Below are 20,981 nucleotides of genomic sequence, written 5' to 3'. Positions count from 1 at the left end.
TGAACTACAAAAAGACCTGAAACTGAAGGATCTGGTTTCGTTGGACACTTTTACGAGGAGAGGGAGATATCTGGCTGCAGATGTTTTACCTGACGCACTTTTGTCTACATTTCATGAGCACTTTTTGAGTTGACTTTGGAAGGTTTGACTTGTCTATGTGCTTTTTATGTATTCGTTTTATGTATGGAAGTCTGTCTGTTACTATTTAATGTACCGCTGCCCGTCTTGGCCAGGACACTCTTGAAAAAGAGATTCTTAATGTAAGGCTCAGAAGTTAAAATAATTTATGTTGAAGGAATGTAAGGTTTAACAATGGAGTAAATTACATGGAATAAGTTAACTCAGGTATTTGTTAAAAAATATATATTGACAGTGTTTACACAAATAACCATTTACATTTGTGTTGGAGAATTATTATTTACACATATATACATTTAATTATTTTCATTTGTTGTATATAAGCAGCTAAAATAATGTGTTGAATGTACCTTTTCTAAATCATTTACATTTACCGGTCTAGGTACTGTTAGTTCCTGATTGGCTGGTTTTTGGTCATGTGAGTTGTTTTTCAGGAAGTGTTGTAGCTGTCACGACACATGCACAGTAAAGCACTGTTGTATGAAGAAATCTGTCTCCATCCTGCAGTCTCATTTTATCAAGAATGAACTATTAACCACCAACGAACCCTCACGTTACATTAATCTCAATGAAGTTTTCCTGGTTAAATAAAGGTAAAATAAAATAAACTGAAAGTCTTCTCTTCACAGTTGAAACTCAGACTTACTACGACCACTATCTTCACTGTGCTTGAAGCTGTTGTCCTGTGAGTCTCCTCTCACTCCAGCTGTTGACTGTCCTAAACTTGTCTTCTGATTCTGTTGCGTCTTTGGCTCTTCCAGACCTCTTCCTGTCAGCATTTCCCCCAGTTTCTGAGTGCCTTTGGATGGTGAAGGAAACTGGACTTACTGACACCTGGACTTTCTTGGCAGTTTCTCTGTAGGACAGACCTACATTTTTCAGTCTTCTGATGGTCTGTCTCTCTTCTATGGTTAATTGCCTTTTCCTCTTTTCCATTTTTATAGTAACACACTACTTTCTGCAGTACAATACTGTTCAAATAATGCTTGCAATGGTATAGTACCAAAGTGTGTTCCAACACTACTTTTATGCAGACAGAGGGGGTTGGAAGGAATTCACAAACGTTGGGACACCTGTAGGAATTGGTAGCACCAACTTTCCAGGCTTGATCAACCTCCACTGCTGCAGAACTGCTTTAAGTTGTTTACCCATTTCTTGTTCGTCTTTTTGTATAATTCTGAAATGTACATTATTTTTCAGTTTTGTTTAACCTTACCTGTTTTTTTTTTTTTGTTTTTTTTTTTACCTTTGGCAGTTCACCGCTTACCTTTGTACTATTTCAGGCTGTTCATTAGACTTGAACTGCTTGAATTTCAATACAAAACTGGAAAAAATCGGGGCGTTCTAAAACTTTTGACCGGTAGTGTATATATTTACCTCAGTGCCTTAATTCCCACCATTCAGAGTCACCAGGGTTGGAAAGTTAGCGACAATTGGTTCCTAATTTCAATCTAAATTGTCAGGGTGTAACTGAGTAGACTACCATTACTTTCTTTGCATTTTGGACAATTAACAGATGTATTTAAACACGTTTAAGGCAGTTTATAGCGACATTACTTAAGATCTACCATATCAAATTCAATACTTTTAAAAGACTTTTTTAAGGTATTAAAAGCAGGTTTGTAAATTCAAGACTTTTAAAGGGGTCATATTTTGCTAAACCCACTTTTATTAGTCTTTGGTTCATTTATTTGTGTATTTGGACCCTAACAGTTCAAAAAGTTTGAATTTGAACCCTCAAGGTGCTACAAAACTATCTTCATAATCATTCCGGCAAAAATCAAGTGGTTTTCTACAACTTGTTTTAATTCCTGCTTAATTCGTTACATTTTGTAACTAGTTACATCACAACATTTGCACATATAAGGTCAAGACTTCCAACGAACATGTCTCCAAATATGATATAATTATTTGTCAGCAACAGTAGCAAAAATGTAAAATATGTCCAAACTTTGAGTCGATTACCTAAAATGTTCAGCTGTTGGTTGCATTAACGAACACAAGTGGCTGAATGGGACAGAAAGCATGGACAACAACCTGGAGGGGGTGGGGTCATGTGTATTTAAAGGGCCAGCGCTCAAAACGACCTGTCTCGTGTCATTAGTAGGGGTATTAGAAAATATTGGTTCTGCAATATATCGCGATATTTCATTTCATAATTCTGTATCATATTAAAAAGTACTATATCAGTATTTTAGGTATTTATTCAAATGCAGGTACGGCAGAGGTTCATTTTTGGTTTTTTGGTTTTCTTTATTGTTTATATATTATTTATTATTATTTAACACTGTTTCGTTAAAAAACGGTTATTTGAAGCATCCTTAAAGCACTTTTTACTGTCTGAGAGGCAGATGTTAGTTCCTTTGGAAACTAGGAGACCAGAAAAATTTTGTGATACAGCATCAGATCATCTTCTGATCAAATTAAATGTGTTTAGTATTTGTGCGTATTTCTGGAGTAGTTCAATTCTTCCAGGAAATAATCCTTTAAAAAAAAAATCAAAAAATTGCCTTCTTAACAGTATTATGATACATTGTGATCCTAGTATTGTGATTTGTATTGTATCCCCAGTTTCTTGCCAATACACAGCCCTAGTCATTACTCAGAAATAGGGTTGAAGATGGACCTGTGGAGTTGAATTAATGAAGAATTCAGACCCATGCAGAGCATTTACAGTCGATGTAGACCACAGGGAAATGTTTTAAACTGCATAATTCCATTTAAAAAAGCAAAATATCACTCCTTTAAGACTTTTTAAGACCCCTTGGGAATCCTGAGTATATTCACAGACCCTAAAAATCCTGTTTTTGTTCCTTTTACAACTAAAATATCCACTGACACCACAGATGTTGCAGGTGGTCAAATGCATACTCACAGCACTGTCAATTCCAAGTGTTAGCAACATGATGAAAAAGATAACTGCCCAAATTGATGATCCAGGCAATGTTGCAATGGCTTCTGGGTAGATTACAAACACCAAACCTGCACCTAAAGAAGAGAAACGCCAGGTCAAAGACAGGAACATAGGGGAAAATAAACCTGTGTTTGACAGCTTCACTATGGATGTGATAATTATATTAATCAGGGAAAGAAAGTATGTTCTATCGCAGAGGAGATGTCCAACATGATTAATCACATGCCTTTACAAAATAACACCAAAATCAGCTGCCTGTGGATAACCCATTATCAGCAGCTCTGGCTTTCATAATCTTTCATCTTTATCATAATACTGGAAGGTCTCAGAGCATCTGTGTGTGTGTGTGTGTGTGTGTGTCAGCACGATTCTGACAAATTGAGACATTTTTAACTGGCCAATTTGGTACCTACAGTTGAGGAAGAGTCTCATCTCCACATTAAATATCTCGGCAAGTTAATAGGACCAATATTTTTGGAGATATTAGCCATTTTGGAATACAATCGCCTTATAATTATGGAAGCGCAGTACCACGCTGCATGATGGGAAATGAAGTTAAAAACTGGAACACCTTATTTACTCCTGCAATCCTGAGATGTTGGTGTTAACATTGTCGCCTGCAGCCATATGGCCTGTGCATACTGAGAGACATTTGAGAGAGAGAGAGAGAGAGAGAGAGAGAGAGAGAGAGAGAGAGAGAGAGAGAGAGAGACTGATATATGTTTAGTCGCGGAAAAAATTGTTAGATCATTAAAAGTCATCAAAAACAATGGTTATGCAATCAAGTACTAACTCCTGTGTGTGTCATGTGATTAAAACAGACAGAAAAGAAAACACGGAATGCCTAAAAGCACTGTTTTTGACTAAAAGCTTTTTTACTTTTTATATTTTATATTCTCCTTTGAAACTCTGCACTGCAACTCTTACTTTAATATGTGTGTATTTTCATATTTTTGGGTTTTATGTGTTGTTTTCTTACTTGCTGTTTAATCAACTTTTACATGTTTCTTTTATAATGTTTTAAATGTGTTTCTTTTTCCCTTGTCGTTGTATTTCAATGTCCTGTGTGAAGCACCTTGAATTGCCTTGTTGCTGAAATGTGCTATACAAATAAACTTGCCTTGCCTTGCCTCACAGGACCATAGATATTGATGTAAGGACTGAAGTGATTTTGGTTATGATCAAGAAAACATGGAAAATGGATAGATATCAGCTCTGAAATTAAACTCTTATGAGCTATTTTTGTTGTTATCATTATATTTGTCCAAACAAATGCACCTTTAGTTGTACCAGGCATTAAAATAAACAAAAAATTGAAGAAAACAAGGGTGGTCTAATAATTTTTTCCACAACTATAGAGAGAGAGATAGGTAAGGTAAGGTATGTCCCAGTGCTTATAGAGAACTCCCCCCACCCCACCCCACCCCACCCCACCTCACCCCACCTCACCCCCATCTTACAAACTACCCCCCCCCCCCCCACCTTGGTCCATGTGTTTCATGTGTATCCCACTATTTCACTCTGCAGGTCCACCTGAGTATTAACAGTGTATATTAATTGTCGTTTACATTTTAAAGAATGACATACCAAACATTTTTTTTTGTTGTCACTACTTATAAAATATAAACTAACATCTTTTCCCAAAGGTCTGCTCCCCCCAACATACAAACTACCACATCATATACTAGTTAAGTTTCATAATATATGGAGGACTGAACCTGCCGTATTGAAAAATATACACAGAAATATAAAAATGGCTTGATAAATTCATTTCCATACCATTTATTTATCTATTTTGTCCTTATTTATATTTTTCCTTATTTGATTTTTATCCTTGCATTTATTTCTGCGTTTTCTTCAGTATTCCCCCTTGAAATTTTGCACTATAGTGCCCCCTACAAATGTACATTTACAAAAATGACATCAGTTCGGACATACGAACACCGATTTAACTCAAATTTGACTCAGACATCCATCTCCCAGGCCTACACCTATGTTAAAAGAAATTGAAATTTCACACTACAGCACCCCCTACAAGTTTTTTAAAAAAAATTTTTATTAAAATTGCTTGAGTTCGGACATATGAACACTGATTTGGCTCAAATTTGACTCAGACGTCTATCTCCCAGACCTACACCCATTTATCAGAAAAATTTGAAATTTGGTGCTATAGTGCCCCCTACAACTTTACCTTCACGAAAATTGCATCAGTTCGGACATACGAACACCGATTTGGCTCAAATTTGACTCAGTGGTACATCTCGCAGGCCTACACCCATTCAATGGAACAAATTGAATTTTGGCTCCATAGCGCCCCCTACAGATTTATTTATACAAAAATTTGTTCAGTTCGGGCATACAAACACTGATTTGTCTCAAATTTGAGTCAATTGTCAATCTCCCAGGCCTACACCCATTCATCAGAAGACACAAAATTTGGGGCTAGAGCGCCACCTGCTGAACGATGGACATACTTGTACTGGACGTGCCCGTGGCGAGGGCCTTTAGATGCTGCTTGCGGATTTAAATTCTGCTTGTTCTTTTTCTATTTCTGTATGCATTTATGCCTCATTAGGCAAATGAGGGGGGTGGTCTTTAAAAGCGTATCCTTAGGTCAGCTCTTCTCCTATTGGTTCATTTCTATTGGGGGGCTGGGCTGTCAGTGCTGAATAGACCAGGAAGTACCTGGTGCTTGAGGTCTTGGACCTACTAACTACTGTAACCTGAACCAAGACTGACGGGACCCGACCTAACCCAGACCTAACCCTAACCCTAACCCAATGGTAAACAGAGGAAGAAAATGCAAAAGGGGAATACTGAAGAGATAAATATGACAATGAATTAAAAAATACCAATAAATTAAGGTGTCAGAAATGAAAATAAATAGAAATAAATAAGAAGAGATAAATAAAATGTAAATAAAAGGAATGCAGAAATAAATGCAGGGACAAAAATTAAATAAGGAAAAATATAAATAAGGACAAAATAGATAAATAAATGGTACAGAAATGAATATATCAAGCCTTTTTTATATTTCTGTATATATTTTACAATATGGCAGGTTCAGTCCTCCATAATAATAACAACACAATTAACAAACAAAGACAGTAAAAACAGACTGGTAGTACCGTACCATCTCTGGCCACTTTATCCAGAGGCACATTGTGCTTGTGGGACATGTACCCGAGGAAGGAGAAAACCACAAAACCGGAGAAGAAACTAGTTAGAGAGTTGATGGAGCTGGTGATGATGGCATCTCTGTGTAAATAAAACCAGAATGAAAAGGTTTACATGAGCATTCAGAAAAAAAGTCACTGTCAACATCAGTGATTAAGAATCTATTCAACAAGTTACATCATGTGAAGGGGGGGGGGGGGGGGATAAGAAGTCAAGTCTTCTGTTACTTTGTTCATGGAAATATTGTCAGACTATTATAGCCAACTGTCAGAGGTTAACCGTTTACAGATTCCTGATTGATTTCTTTTATAGATTTTCTGCCAGCGAGTTTGTCACCATCCTTTCTACCATGTGACAAGACTATTAAGTCAGTCCTGCTGTCCACTCCTGTGGGAGTACCTGACCTCCTTTAATTAACATCCTAAGTAAGCAGAATGTTAACGAAGAAAAAAGGCAGTCAGTGTTGGATGATCAAAGAACCTCAGTCAGTCTCGCTCCGTCAGTGTCCTACACTTGTATTCGTGGGAAATAAAGTTCATTTATTACCTCCGCCAAGTGTAACGGCGGTAATGTTTTCACCAGGGTTTGTCTGTCTGTCTGTCTGTCTGTCTGTCTGTCTGTCTGTCTGTCTGTCTGTCTGTCTGTTAGCAAGACAACTCAAAGAGTTATGGAGGAATTTTCATGAAATTTCAGGAAATGCTGATAATGGCACAAGGAACAAATGATTCAATTTTGGTAGTGATCAGGGGGGTGGGGGTGGGGGGGTAGATTTTGATGAAATTTTCAGGAAATATTGATACTGGCACAAGGAAGAAATGATTCAGTTTTGGTGGTGATTGGGGGGGGGGGGGGGGTTGATGAAATTTTCAGGAAATGTTGATACTGGCACAAGGAAGAAATGATTCAATTTTGGTGGTGATTGGGGGGGGGGGGGGGGGGGGGGGGGGGGGGGGTTGTTTGTTCGTCTGTCTGTTAGCAAGATAACTCAAAAAGTTCTGAATGGATTTTGATGAAATTTTCAGGACATGTTTATACTGGCACAAGGAACAAATTAGTAAAGTTTGGTGGTGATTGGGGTGGGGGGGGGGGTGGGGGGCTGATTTGCCTTGGCAGAGGTCTGCATTCTCCAACTGCTTTTCCAGTTAAAATATTAAAATGCTCAGTTTTCAGTGATTTAGCCTTGAAGAGGAATCCTCAAGGTGGATGGTGTCATGTGTTATCTATCAGAAATAATGAAAAGGGGAAAGAAAAAAAAATAGATAAAAGCCTCCTGTGGGATGGGGAGGATTTTCAAAGACTGCAACAGTTTTGAGTGGTGTTTCGGCTGTCTGCTGCACAGCACGGTGTCAAAGACATAGCGGGTTTCAAGGAGCTTCAAAGGTTATTGTAATTTACCTGCTTATGGTGTGTGTGTGTGTGTGTGTGTGTGTGTGTGTGTGTGTGTGTACATTTCCCCTCTTGCTTATTTCAGTCTGTCTTTACCTGTAGCAGTTGTTGCTGAATTTGTTGTAGCTGGAAAAGGCAATTAGCACACCAAACCCCACTCCCAGTGAGAAACAGATCTGTGTCGCAGCCTCAATCCAGACCTGGGGAGCAACAGAGCAAGCACACTTGTGTGAGGCGGCAAACAAAAGGCACAGGAGAGGAAAAAAGCCATTATTAGGGATAATTGCAGGAAACTCATTCAACGGCAGTAGATGAAAGACGCTTGTGAATACGGGGGGTAATTTTGCAAATTACTGCTCCATGCATCTATCTAATCTAATTCTCCAATTGCTCCGATGCATCTCTCTCTCTCTCTCTCTCTCTCTCTCTCTCTCTCTCTCTCTCATTGTCTATAGGTGAATCCTTCAGTCCTGCACTTATTGAGTTCCTTAGTGCCTATTATGCCAAATAAGATACTGTTAAAAGATGTGATAGTGGCTTCAATGATAAGAAAAATATTAGGTTAAAAAGAGGTTAAGCATCCATTTTTTTTACATACTTATTTAATTTACTTATATTACCTTTTTTTTTTTCTTCCTTTCAGTGAGCATTATTGATACCCCTTTTTTTCTTCTCAAAAAAAAAAAAAAAGGCAACTGTGTACTTTGTAATATTCATTTCCTGTATAATATCTTATGAGACTGTTTTGAATAAACATTTGAATAAAAAAAAAAAGGTTAAACGTAGTATTATTCCTGTAAGCCAACTTCATGTTCAGCTTCCCAAAAGAGCCGATAACACTGGAGAAAAAAAGTCAACAATTCTCTCGCTTTGGGAAAATGATTTTGCAAGTGATGAAACACATGAAAACTTTAAATCGTCCTTTCCTCTCAAACGACCTATTTATCTATTTATATTTTTTGGGGGGTTGTTGTAGGCCCATTTTTGACAGGGTGGCCTAATATTTTCTTGTGCATGCATCTGGGAAATAAATGCTGCAGAAATAACATTGAATTCAACACGTCCATATTGACTTGGTTGCTCTTCATTTGCTGTTCCTACAAAAGCAAAAGTCTTATTATTCATGTTCACTTGAATTGGGCTGATAATACAATACATTATGTCATGATATGGTGTAAAATTCATTGCTATGTGTTTGGGTTTTTTTTTTGTTATGTAGAAAATCTAAAAGCATTGTTTTTCTTGTATGACTGCCGCTGTTTTTTTTTTTGTTTGTTTTTTTTTACCTTGACTTCAGTAAAAAGAAGGTCGAAAAAAAATTCACTGCTATATGGTTTTGCTTTTGTTTTTGTTTTTTTTGTTACTGTATTAATTGTACATAAAACTCAATAAAGATTTAAGTTGCAAAAAACTAAAAAAAAAAAAAGAAAAGAAACAAAACTCACTGCTAGAGTGATTTGTTCATGTCATGACTAACAATACTGTATTATGTGTTAGGAATTCAAAGTGACATAGGTATTCAATCTGAGCATACTTTATATGACAATTACTGTTTTTAACCCTTTCATGCATAGTGGTCAGTACAGTGGACAGCTATTCCAAAGCTGTTCTCTTGTATATTTATGGGTTTTGATGTTTAAGTTGCCAACACAGTGGACACCTGTACATGATCCCGTACATTGTCACCTACTGGACAGTCATGGGAAGTGCATTTGTTTTTTTACTCATAACCAAGATGGCTGACAGGAAGTGAGAAATGCTGAACGTCCCAGGAATATCTGGTAAATCTTTTTAAATCAGGACACGCCTGGAGATAGAAAAAAATATGCTAGCATCAAGTAACATCTATGGCAGGGGTGTCAAACTCATTTTAGTTCAGGGGCCATATTCAGCTAAATTTGATCTGAAGTGGGCCGAACCAGTAAAATAATAACATAATAACATATAAATAATGACAACTCCAAATTTTTGTCTTTGTTTTAGTGTAAAAAAAACAACAAAACAAAACATTAAATTATGAAAATACTTACTTTTACAAACTATCAAAAAAAAAAAAAAAAACCTGAAAAAATTGAAATTTAAATTAAAAAACGTAAGAAAATTTAGTGCAATTTTAACAGTATTATTCCTCAACTTCTCATTTGTCCATGTGCATTATGGATCAGATCTACAAAGACACTAAACACTGAGGAACAGGCAGAAAAGAGTTCAAATTGGGCTAAAATTTCTACAGACATTTCAGGTTGTTCATATTTGTTCAGGTTATTCAAATTTTAGTGTTACAGGATAGTTTGTAAATATAAATATTTTCATCATTTAATGTTATTTTTTGCACTAAACAAAGCAAAAAAAAAATGTAAGTTATTAATTCTAGATTTTTTTTTGGCTTAATTCAAGATTTTTTACTTAATTGAAGATTTTTTTTGGCTTAATTGAAGATTTTTTTTTTTGCTTGATTCAAGATTTTTTGCTAAATTTGAGATTTTTCCGGCTTACTTGAAGATTTATTTGACTTAATTGAAGATTTTTTTTTGGCTTAATTCAAGATTTTTTTTTTACTTAATTGAAGATTTTTTTTTTTTCTTAATTGAAGCTTTTTTACTTAATTGAAGATTTTTTTTTTGGCCTAATTCAAGATTTTTTGCTTAATTTGAGAATTTGTTTTGCTTAATTGAAGATTTTTTTACTTAATTGAAGATTTTTTTTTTTTTGCTTAATTGAAGATTTTTTTTTTCTTAACTGAAGATTTTTTTTTGGTTTAATTCAAGATTTTTTCCTTAATTCAAGCTAAATTTTTTTTTTTGCTTAATTCATTTCAAGACTGTGGAATTTTTGCACTTGGCAAAAACATCCCGGGGGCCAAATGTGGCCCGCTAAAGGGTCCAATTTGGCCGCATGTTTGACACTCCTGATCTAAGGATTAATAGCAGCGTTAAAAATTCCAGATATTTATATTATATTGGAAGAATTTACAATTAATCACATCCAGTACATTGGACGCCATGCATCACTGGCTAGATTTCAATTACAAATTATCCTATTACTGTAACTTTACTGTTTTTGCTAATCTTGTTCTGCTTCAATGTGTTTTAGTGCAAATCAATTGCTAATTGCTCTTAGAGCAGTTTTGATTTTTTTGATTTTTTTTGGGTTTTTTTGCATAATATCTTCATAAAGTGAGTAACAATTAGTATTAGAATATGTAAAAATGTGGGAAAACATCAGTGTTTTATTGCATAGTTTTCCCACAGTACATCATTTTCTGATGTTAAATACACATTTCTTTACTTCAAATGTTAAATGCATACTGGACATTCTTGTAACTCCATGAAAAATAGGTTCATTAAAAAACAAAAAAACAAAAAACAATTGCATTGTTTTTACATGCCTAAAGAGGAATCTTGACTAAGCTCCTCATAATTCATGCATGAAAGGGTTAATACTAAAATGACACATTATTCATTGTATAGTCAAATAAATACATCAGATAAACAAAACATCTAGGTGTTTAAGACAAACTTTACATTTCATGGTTTTCAAACAATCTTTATAAATAGTTTCAACCAAAAAAAAATTTCACAAAAAATATCACATTCTCTTAGCCACTCTTTTTCCTGTTGTAGCTTGTTCTGCACTTCCACCACTTTCCCCTCACACGTGTTTCCTCTCTCTCTTGTCGGCGCTCACCTTAGCATCACAGAGTCGCAGGAAGTCCACAGAGAGATAGGCCTTAATACCATCTTTGGCTCCAGGCAGAGTGACTCCTCGGATCAGCAGCACAGTCAAGACCACATAGGGCATGGTGGCTGTGATCCACACAACCTGAAAGGGTCATGCAATACACACACACACACACACACACACATACAGAATACCCACAGTACACAGTGGATGCAGTGAAAAAGACTGTATGCATTAAAACATAAAGGACAAGTGGTGTTAAAACAGCTCAGTGGATCAGCTGTGTAAATAGTCTCCTCACAGATACTTCACTTTTAATTAAATGTCCCAGATTTCACATGCAAACATGAAAATTGCATCATCTCCCACCTTGCCAGAGGTCTTCACCCCTTTCCAGAGACTAAAGTAGAGCAGAACAATCACCACAGCGAGACAGGAAGTCAACTGCCAGCGTGGACGTCCAAGGTCATCAATACCGTTGCTGTCCTGAATGTGGAGCACCCCTCGTCTGAGGAAATAGAACACTCCGGTGAAAGCCACGAATGCGGTTTTAAAAGGTCAAATGCTTCACTTTTATTGTGTGAAGTGTTTGCTACCTAGATTACAGATTCGGTCTATATTCCTACGGTTATACTAGGCAAGTGTAAGAACGCAAAGCAACAAATGGGTCGCCTTCATATTAACCCTTTCATGCATAAGTCACTACAGTGGACAGTTCTCCTCCAGCTGTTCTCTTGTATATTAACCCATAAAGACCCAGTGTTACTTTTGTGTCAGTTCCAAAATATTTTTTTCTATATATTTAAGTTTTCTATAGTGATTTATCACAATTTTTTATGACATAATCCTCTGTATTTGTGTTTTTTCAGTGAACATCAGGTATTTTCCTATATTTAATTTATTGATCATGTAGATGTTCATTAAAGCTTAGATTAAAGTTGAGGGTTATTATATCAGAAACAGAGAAAACAGAGGAAAAAGTGACTTTTTCTGCAAAATCTCTCATTAACTGAGCATTAATCCAGTGTCTCCATCCACTGTCATTCATCAAACTCCATGGGATTTACTGGTGAATCAATGCTGTAGAAGATGACAATGTTTCCATGGTAACTACGGAGCCTCTGAACATCCAAATGGGTCATATCTGATGACTGTGAAAAGATGACAAACTGCATTTTATACCAATTATTGACACGGATTGATAGAATTAGTGGATCAGACGTTATTAAACATTTTAGATCAGCAGACGTTTTGGTCGTCGGTGGATGTTTGGGTCTTTATGGGTTAATGGGTTTTGTTGTTTTAGTTTCATATCAGCCAACACAGTGGACACTTATGCACCATCTCATACCCTGACATTCATACCATTACTGTAACTTTGCTGTTCTTGATAAACCTGACCTGCAGTGACATGTTTTAGTGTAAATCAATTGTTATTTGTTAGACAAAAAGTTTTTTTTTTTTTTGCATATTATCTCCATGAAGTGAGTAATTACTAGCATTAGAATATGTTAAAATGTGAGAAGACATCAGATTAGCAGCATTAAAAATATTTTTATTTTATAGTTTTCATATCACTTTCTGATATTGGGTTTTAAACACATGTTTCTTTACTTCAAAAATGAAATGCATGGATATTTTTGTAACTCTATAGAAAAAAAACTCGATCACATTGGTTTTTTTATGCCTAAGGAGGACTAAAAACACTCAAGAAAAAAATCTTGACTAAGGTTCTCATAATTCATGCATGAAAGGGTTAAACTATACTGTGTATCAGTATTTGGAGCACATTATCACATACATAAAGGGTTAAAACTTCCCCCATTTTCCATTTTCTGCACAAAGAAGCCAGTGCATATATGTCCAGACATTAACCAGTGAACTGCAGCAACTAATTGTTTTCCCACTACACATATATGAAGGCTAGAAATATACACAATATACAATATAGTTAAACTTCCTCCTGCTCTTTTTTTAATGAGGTCATGTTTTGTTTTCATGTTTTCTTACAATCTTGTTTTCTACATATAATTTTTCCGCTTTTTTATTGACAGGGCCCAAACAACAAGAAAAAAAAAATCACAAATTAACATGAATCAAACAAACCAAACAATATCCCCCTCCACCCCCACACCCCTCCAGCACCCTCTAAACAACCCCTTCTCACCTGTTATTGAGATAAACCTTAAAATCATGACCTTTCAAATTTACATAATTTATCCTTCTAAATAAAGCAAATCCTTTCCAAATGTAAACTTTCTGACATTTCCTGAATCCATAATTTCAGTCATGGACCCTCTTCATCTTTCTAAGTCTTCAATATTTTTTTTTTTTTTTTTTTGCCACTAATCTGTTTTGTTTTTAAGGACTAAAATGGGATTACTCTTGTTTTGTTGCATATTCGAAATAAACTAAGCTGAAGCAGATACACATTAAAGTAAAGAGATGTCTGCTCATTATGATAAATCAACTGGACTAACCTGGGCAATATTTGCAAATACTGCATAAAGGAAACATGAGGGAACTAGAACAGGGGTGTCAAACTCATTTTAGTTCAGGGGCCACATTCACCCTAATATGATCTCAAGTGGGCCGGACCAGTAAAATAATACCAGTGAAAAAAGTAAAATTACATTATGATAATGTTTATATCTACATTGTTTCCTTAAAAATCTGAATAACATGAACAACTTGAAATGTCTTCAGAAAAACAAGTGCAGTTTTAGCAATATTCTGCATCAGTTTATGATTTACACATGTGCATTACAACTTAGATTACAATTACAAATGCACAAAACATTTAGTAACAGGTATAATTTTGATAAAATTGCATTTACTTTTCTCAAGACATTTCACCTTGTTCATATTTCTTCAGGTTATTTATATTTTTTTTGTAAAAGGATAGTTTGTTAATGTAAAGATTTTCATGTAATTTAACTTTTTTACACTAAAACAAAGATAAAATTTGCAGTTGTCATTATTTATAGTTTATTATGACAGTATATCTGGTCTGACCCAATTAAGATCTAATTGGTTTATATGTGTATGTATGGAACCTGAAATAAAATGATTTTTACACTAGTGATTGTTAATATCTTCAGTGTAACTTTTGCATTTCAGAAAAATTCATCCTACAGGCCAGATTGGACCCTTTGGCGGGCCGGATTTGGCCCCCAGGCCGCATGTTTGACACCTGTGAACTAGAAAAACACTCAGAGAGCGCAGACCTCTGCCAAGGCAGATCAGCCCCCCCCGATCACCACCAAAATTTAATCATTTGTTCCTTGTGTCAGTATCAACATTTCCTGAAAATTTCATCAAAGTCTGCCCATAACTTTTTGAGTTATCTTGCTAACAATCACACAAACAAATAAACAAATAAACAAACAAGAAAAGCACTTGGAGAGTGCAGATATCTGCCAAGACAGATCTGCCCCCCCCCCCCCCCCCCCCCCCCCCCCAAAATGAACAAATGATTCAATTTTGTTGGCGATCAGGGGGGTGGTGGTAGTGGTGGTGGTGGGGATTTTGATGAAATTTTCAGGAAATGTTGATACGGGCACAAGGAACAAATGATTCAATTTTGGTGGTGATTGGGGGGGGGGTATTTTTTGTTTGTTCGTCTGTCTGTTAGCATGATAACTCAAAAAGTTACGAATGGATTTGGGTGACATTTTCAGGAAATGTTGATACAGGCACAAGGAAGAAATGATTAAATTTTGGTGGTGATCAGGGGTGGGGGGGGTCCACAGGGGGGGCCCCACTGATCGGCCTTGGAGGAGGTCTGCGCTGTCTTTTCTAGAAAATAGAAAAGCACTCGGAGAGGGCAGACCTCCCCCAAGACAGATCTGCCAACCCCCCCCGATCACCACCAAAATTTCATCATTTGCTCCTTGTGCCAGTATCAACATTTCCTGAAAATCTCATGAAAATCCATCCATAACTTTTTGAGTTATCTTGCTAACAAACAAACAAACAAACACCCAAAGCAAAGTGATCACAATACCTCCCTTTTTTTTTTTTTGTAGTTTTGTTTGTTTTGTTTTGTTTTTTTCTCTCTCTTCTGCCCAGTTTACTCAGTTCTGGTTGTAGTTATTGTCACCATTATAATTGTCTCCATGGTTGCTGCTGTTTGTATTGTTGATACTTTCTTGTGAGGGTCTTCGCCACCTTCTTCTCTCTTGTTCTCTCCCCTTCTTCTACCCCCCCCACCCCCACCCCCCATGTCAGGTCCGGCATCGAAATGTGGTTCAACAAAACTCAGAATAAACACAGTAGAATATCAAAGGGCGCTTCATATACTTTATGAAGTTACCCTTGGCAAAGCAAATTTGTTCAGCACCAAAAGGAAGCCAGACTACCATTCTGCTGTTAGGACGCTGGACAATACAAGTAGGAGAAAAAAAAATTAAAAAAAAAAGTAGTGTGAGATACTCCCTGGTAAAATGTCCAAATAAAAGAGGATACACAAGCAAAGGTGTTAGAAAAATGGGCAATGATGACTGGGAGTACAGTTGGTGTCGGCTGCTGCCTTATTGGTACAGACAGCTGCCTGTCAGCCAGCTGAGCCCATAAAAAATGAAAAAAAAAAAAAAACAATACCTCCCGGTGAAGGTATTAACCTCCATGGTAGAGGTTATACAGGATTAGGACAGCAAAAGAAAGCAGAAAAAAAGTTCCAGCAATAAAAAGAATTCAGTTGAAAAGTATCCTCTCCTATGGTATATATAGAATCAAAGTATGTGCAGGATGATAAAGTCACTGAACACTGGTGCCTGCGATGATTCAAATCATTCCAGAGAGAGATGAGGCTAAATAAAGTCCACCAACATTCGACTGACTGATGTGCTGAAATTGTCTGCAGGTGGTTCTGTGGAAATAGCACACTGCCATGTCAACTGGCATGGATTAAATGCTTCAACTGTCACAACAGAACAACCCCTCACTTGCAAGAAAAGAAGACACCTGGTCAGTTCACAGAGAGGCTACATCAGCTAAACCAAGACCATGTCTGAATGAAAAATGACATTACGTCCACTTCAGTTCCACCTGTGTGTTTGGATATTCTAAGACAGGGGTGTCAAACTCATTTTAGTTCAGGGGCCACATTCAGCCAAATTTGATCTGAAGTGGGCCGGACCAGTAAAATAACATAATATAGAAATCATGTCAACTCCAAATTTTCTTCTATGTTTTAGAGCAAAAAAAGTAAAATTATGCGATGACAATGTTTGCATCTACCAACTATCCTTTAAAACAATGTCAATAACATGAACAAACTGAAATTCTTAAGAAAACTAAGTGCAATTTTAACAATATTATGTCTCAGTTTATCATTTACACATGTAAATTACAACTTACAGATCACAGTGGATCAACAAATACACAAAACATTTAATAAAGAGGCAGAATATTGGTAAACTGACACTTCAGATATTTCAAATTTTTCATATTTGTTCAGGTTATTCATGTTTTTTGTGAAATGATTGTTTGTTTTAGTGTAAATACAGTAAAATGACATAAAAATGTTTACATTTAGAAGAGAAACATTTGGAGTTGTGAGTATTTATAGGTTATTATGATAGTATTTTACTGATCCGACCCACTGGAAATTATATTGGTCTGAATGTGGAACCTGAACTAAAATGATTAATATCTTCAGTGCTATTTTTATATTTCACAAATTAATCCCACGGGCCGGACTGAACCCTTTGGCGGGCCGGATTTGGCCCCCGGGCCGCATGTTTGACACCTGTGTTCTAAGACATTACTAAACCTGTGTATGCAGATCTAATAATCACGACATTTAAACCCTTTTTAAGTATTTTTTTAAGTATCAAACTCACTCGAAGTATTCTTGAGCAGGGGTGGCCTTGTAAATGTCACTGACAGTGGTGTTGTCGGCCCAGTCGGAGCAGTTGGGACTGTTCCAGGTGTTGTTGCAGTGGACCCAGGGTAGTTCACCGGTAAATGACGAGAAGAGGTAGAACAACGCCCAGGAGATGATGACGTTATAGTAGAAACCGACGTACAGGGAAATGAGGATGACTGTAAACCCTACACCTGTTGGAGGAAATCAAATCATCTGTATTAAAACGCTGATTCGTTTCTTCTGGTTCTACAAACATTAACCCTTTCATGCATGAATTATGAGAACCTTAATCAAGATTTTTTTCCTGAGTGTTTTTATTTCTCTTTAGGCATGAAAAAAACAGTGCGATTGAATTTTTTTATGAATCTATTTTTCATGGAGTTACAAAAATGTCCACTCAGCTGGACGGTAAGTGTTAAATTTTTGAAGCAAAGACACATATATTTAAAACCCATCATCATAAAGTGATATACTGTGTGAAAACTATGAAATAAAAACATTTTTAATGCAGCTAATCTGATGTTTTCTCACTTTTTGTCATATTCTAATACTAGTTATGGAGATAATAGGCAAAAAAAAACAAAAAACTTTTTGTTTGAGAAAATTAGCAGTTGATTTACATTCAAAAATGTTAGTGCATATCAGGTTTATCAAGAACAGCAAAGTTACATTAATGGTCTGAATGTCAGTGTAGATGATGCAAAAGCGTCCACTGTGTTGGTTGATATCCTCCTGAGATCCAGTAAAATGAGAATCTTTAGCTTTTTTTTTACATTAAACAGTCATCTTAATTGGAAATTGCATAATGCAACAGTTTTTTCAGATACATTTTTAAAATTCTATTCATTTATTTATTTTTTAATGGAATGTCCTTTGCAATGAGCAGCATTTTGTTTTTTATTATTATTAAAACTGTCAAACTTTAGTCCCCTACAGAGGACAAAAATGCATTGCTGGGTCTCAGGAGGGCATGGAATTAAAACAACTAAACCCATGAATATACAAGAGAACAGCTGGAGAATATCTGCCACTATAGTGACCACTATGCATGAAAGGGTTAATACGTATACAGTGGTGTGCAAAATATTAGAACACTTGTCAAATCTGAAGAAACTGGTGGTTTATTTGTTCTCACAGCCTGAATTTCACTTTTTTTGTCACTGCAAAGAAAGGTACTGAGAATATTTCACTGACAAATGTATAGGGCTGTGTATTGGCAAGAATCTGGCGATGCAATACAAATCACAATACTAGGATCGCGATACAATATATCGCGATATATCACGATTCTGTTAACAAGGCAGTCTGTCAGTATTCTCTGAAATATCATGGACCAAATCTGTGGAATAATCTAAGACCTGAACTTCAAATCAACATCTACTTTATCATTGTTTAAAAAGCATCAGAAAAGGACTTTAATTCATGAAAAATGTCAGGCTGTATGTCACCTGATCTGTACTTGATGATTTGTAATGTGGATTACATTTTTAATGTTTTTACTTTAGTCTGTTATTTCAGTTATATTGTATTTTTTTTAAATTCTTTTTTTGTGTATTGTTCATTTCGGGGGAGGTATTCATATAAGGTTTGTTTTTTTTTGGCTTCTAACCTCTCCTGCACAATTTTGTTACTTGTTTGAAAGTTGTTTTTTCCCATTGCTGTTTTTATTATGTGCAAATAAATGAATAAATAAATAAATAAATAAATAAATAAAGTGATGTTTTTTTGTTTTGTTTAGTTTTGTTTTAAAGATTATTCCTTGGAAAAACTTATAGTGCAGCATTTGGATAAATCAAGTTTTACCATGCGGCTTTACCAGTACAAAAAAACCCCACAAACAAACTAACTAACTAACAAATAAATAAATAAATAAGGCGATGTTTTTTTCGGGTTTTTTTGCTTTTTTTTTTCCAAGATTATTTCCTGGAAAAACTTATAGTGCAGCATTTGGATAAATCAAGTTTTACCATGCGGCTTTACCGGTACAAACCCCCCCCCACAAACAAACAAACAAATAAATAAGGTGATTTTTTTTTTGTTTTGCTTTGTTTGTTTTTTTTTTTAAAGATTATTTCCTGGAAAAACTTATAGTACAGCATTTGGATAAATCAAGTTTTAACATGTGGCTTTACCAGTAGAAAACCCCCCCACAAATAAATAAATAAATAAATACTGTTTTATAGACATTACAGTTTCAGATCCTGTTTAAATGTTCGTATTCTATTGTGAGAAGAATCCATAGTGTTCAGTCCCTGAATCATCCAATGTCAGAAAATTATTTTTGTGCATTCCCAATAAAAAAAAACAGCAAACAAACATCAAACGACAAACATTTACCTCTTTCAGACAGTAAAAAGTGCTTTTCGGATGCTTGAACTATCCATTATTTAACAAAACAGTGTTATCAATTTCAAAAAAACTACATTTATGACCTGCAATATCACAGTAGTACTGTTGTAGTAAACAAACAGAACAAAATACCCATGTAAATATAGAAATAAAAAAGTAAAATACCCAGGTGAATATAAAAATAAAACAGCCTGAAAACAAAAAAACAAAATATCGATACAGTATTGTGAAATGAAATATCACGATATATTGCGATACAGATATTTTCTTACACACCTACAAATTTATTAGTCCAGTCCTTTTTTTTTTTTTGTTTGTTTACATTTTACTCTAATATTTAGTGTGGACCCCCTTGGCAACAGTCACAGCAGCGCATCTTTCTGTCATTGTGTCCATGTATTTTCTGAGAGTTTCAACCGCAATGTCATTCTACGCTCTCAGAAGCTCACTCCAGAGTTTCCTTAGAGTTTCCTTAGATTGTTGCCAAGGGGGGCCACATTAAATATTAGAGTAAAATGTAAAAAAAAAAAAAAAAAGAAAAAGGACTGGACTGATAAATTTGTCGCTGAAATATTCTCAGTACCTTTGCTTTTACCTTTTGCAATGGCAAAAAAGTGAAATTCAGGCTCTGGGAAAGAAAAAAAAACCACCAGTTTCTTCAGATTTGACAAGTGTTCTAATATTTTTGCACACCACTTTTCTAAAAACAAGTTAAGGATATTTTAAACTTTTGGGCTATTTTTTTCAGTTGGCATTGTTACACAGCGCTTTTTACTTTTTTTGTGAGTGTGAATTCAGTTGAAACACATTTTTTTTCATGACCAGACATAGTTTTATTTACAAATGGCAAAAATGACAAAAAAATGACCAAAAAAAAAAAAAGAAATATCCTTAACTTTTTGTTTGTAGTGTATGTAGACTGAACGAAAGTTTTAAACGCTGCAAGAAAATACGTTTAAGTCAAATTAACCCCTAAAGACCCAAACAGCACCTGCAGACCAAAACCATTTACTTATCTAAAATATAGAACAACTTCTGATCCATTAATCCTATCAATACATGTAAATAATTGGTGTAAAATGCAGTTTGTCATCCCATACTCAACTTCCTGGCCTTTGCGTCTTTACTAACTTGACGAGCTATTTCACTTAAGCAAAGTGATCCAGCTAATCCTAATTCAAACTGGCAAATTTTACAAAATATGGCTCCCCTTCTTGGTATTTTATGAGAAACCCACAACAATAACACTGGTCAACAACAAATTTATTGTTTAAATTTTTTGAGCTGATTTAGGATAATTTTGGTGTGCTGAATCCAAAAATCACATTAATTTTGCTCAATCAGGTCAACTTTCTGAACTATGCTACATATTGGCTTTTTAACATTTTTGCTTACATTTATGGGCATTTTCACATCATATGATACAAAATTCTTTCATATTTCTTGCAATAAACGAGTTCTGAA

General features: G+C 35.5%; 1 protein-coding gene across 2 annotated transcripts in view; it reads right to left on the bottom strand.

Annotated features, from left to right (window-relative positions):
* slc6a3 (solute carrier family 6 member 3) overlaps positions 1-20,981 on the bottom strand; it is a 56,158-nt gene that overhangs the window by 9,458 nt on the left and 25,719 nt on the right. For both annotated transcript variants that reach the window (XM_030158951.1, XM_030158952.1), the window contains exons 5-10: positions 17,143-17,359; positions 11,666-11,804; positions 11,303-11,437; positions 7,712-7,815; positions 6,186-6,310; positions 3,014-3,126 (exon numbers count right to left, since the gene is read on the bottom strand). In XM_030158951.1, coding sequence (XP_030014811.1) covers positions 3,014-3,126; positions 6,186-6,310; positions 7,712-7,815; positions 11,303-11,437; positions 11,666-11,804; positions 17,143-17,359 — 833 coding nt within the window. The remainder of the gene's footprint in view (positions 1-3,013; positions 3,127-6,185; positions 6,311-7,711; positions 7,816-11,302; positions 11,438-11,665; positions 11,805-17,142; positions 17,360-20,981) is intronic.

The sequence above is a fragment of the Sphaeramia orbicularis genome, chromosome 16 (genome assembly GCF_902148855.1).
Source record: "Sphaeramia orbicularis chromosome 16, fSphaOr1.1, whole genome shotgun sequence".
NCBI classification, from domain to species: domain Eukaryota; kingdom Metazoa; phylum Chordata; class Actinopteri; order Kurtiformes; family Apogonidae; genus Sphaeramia; species Sphaeramia orbicularis.
Note: the sequence above shows the minus strand (reverse complement) of the source record. Positions and strands in the feature narration are given on the sequence as shown.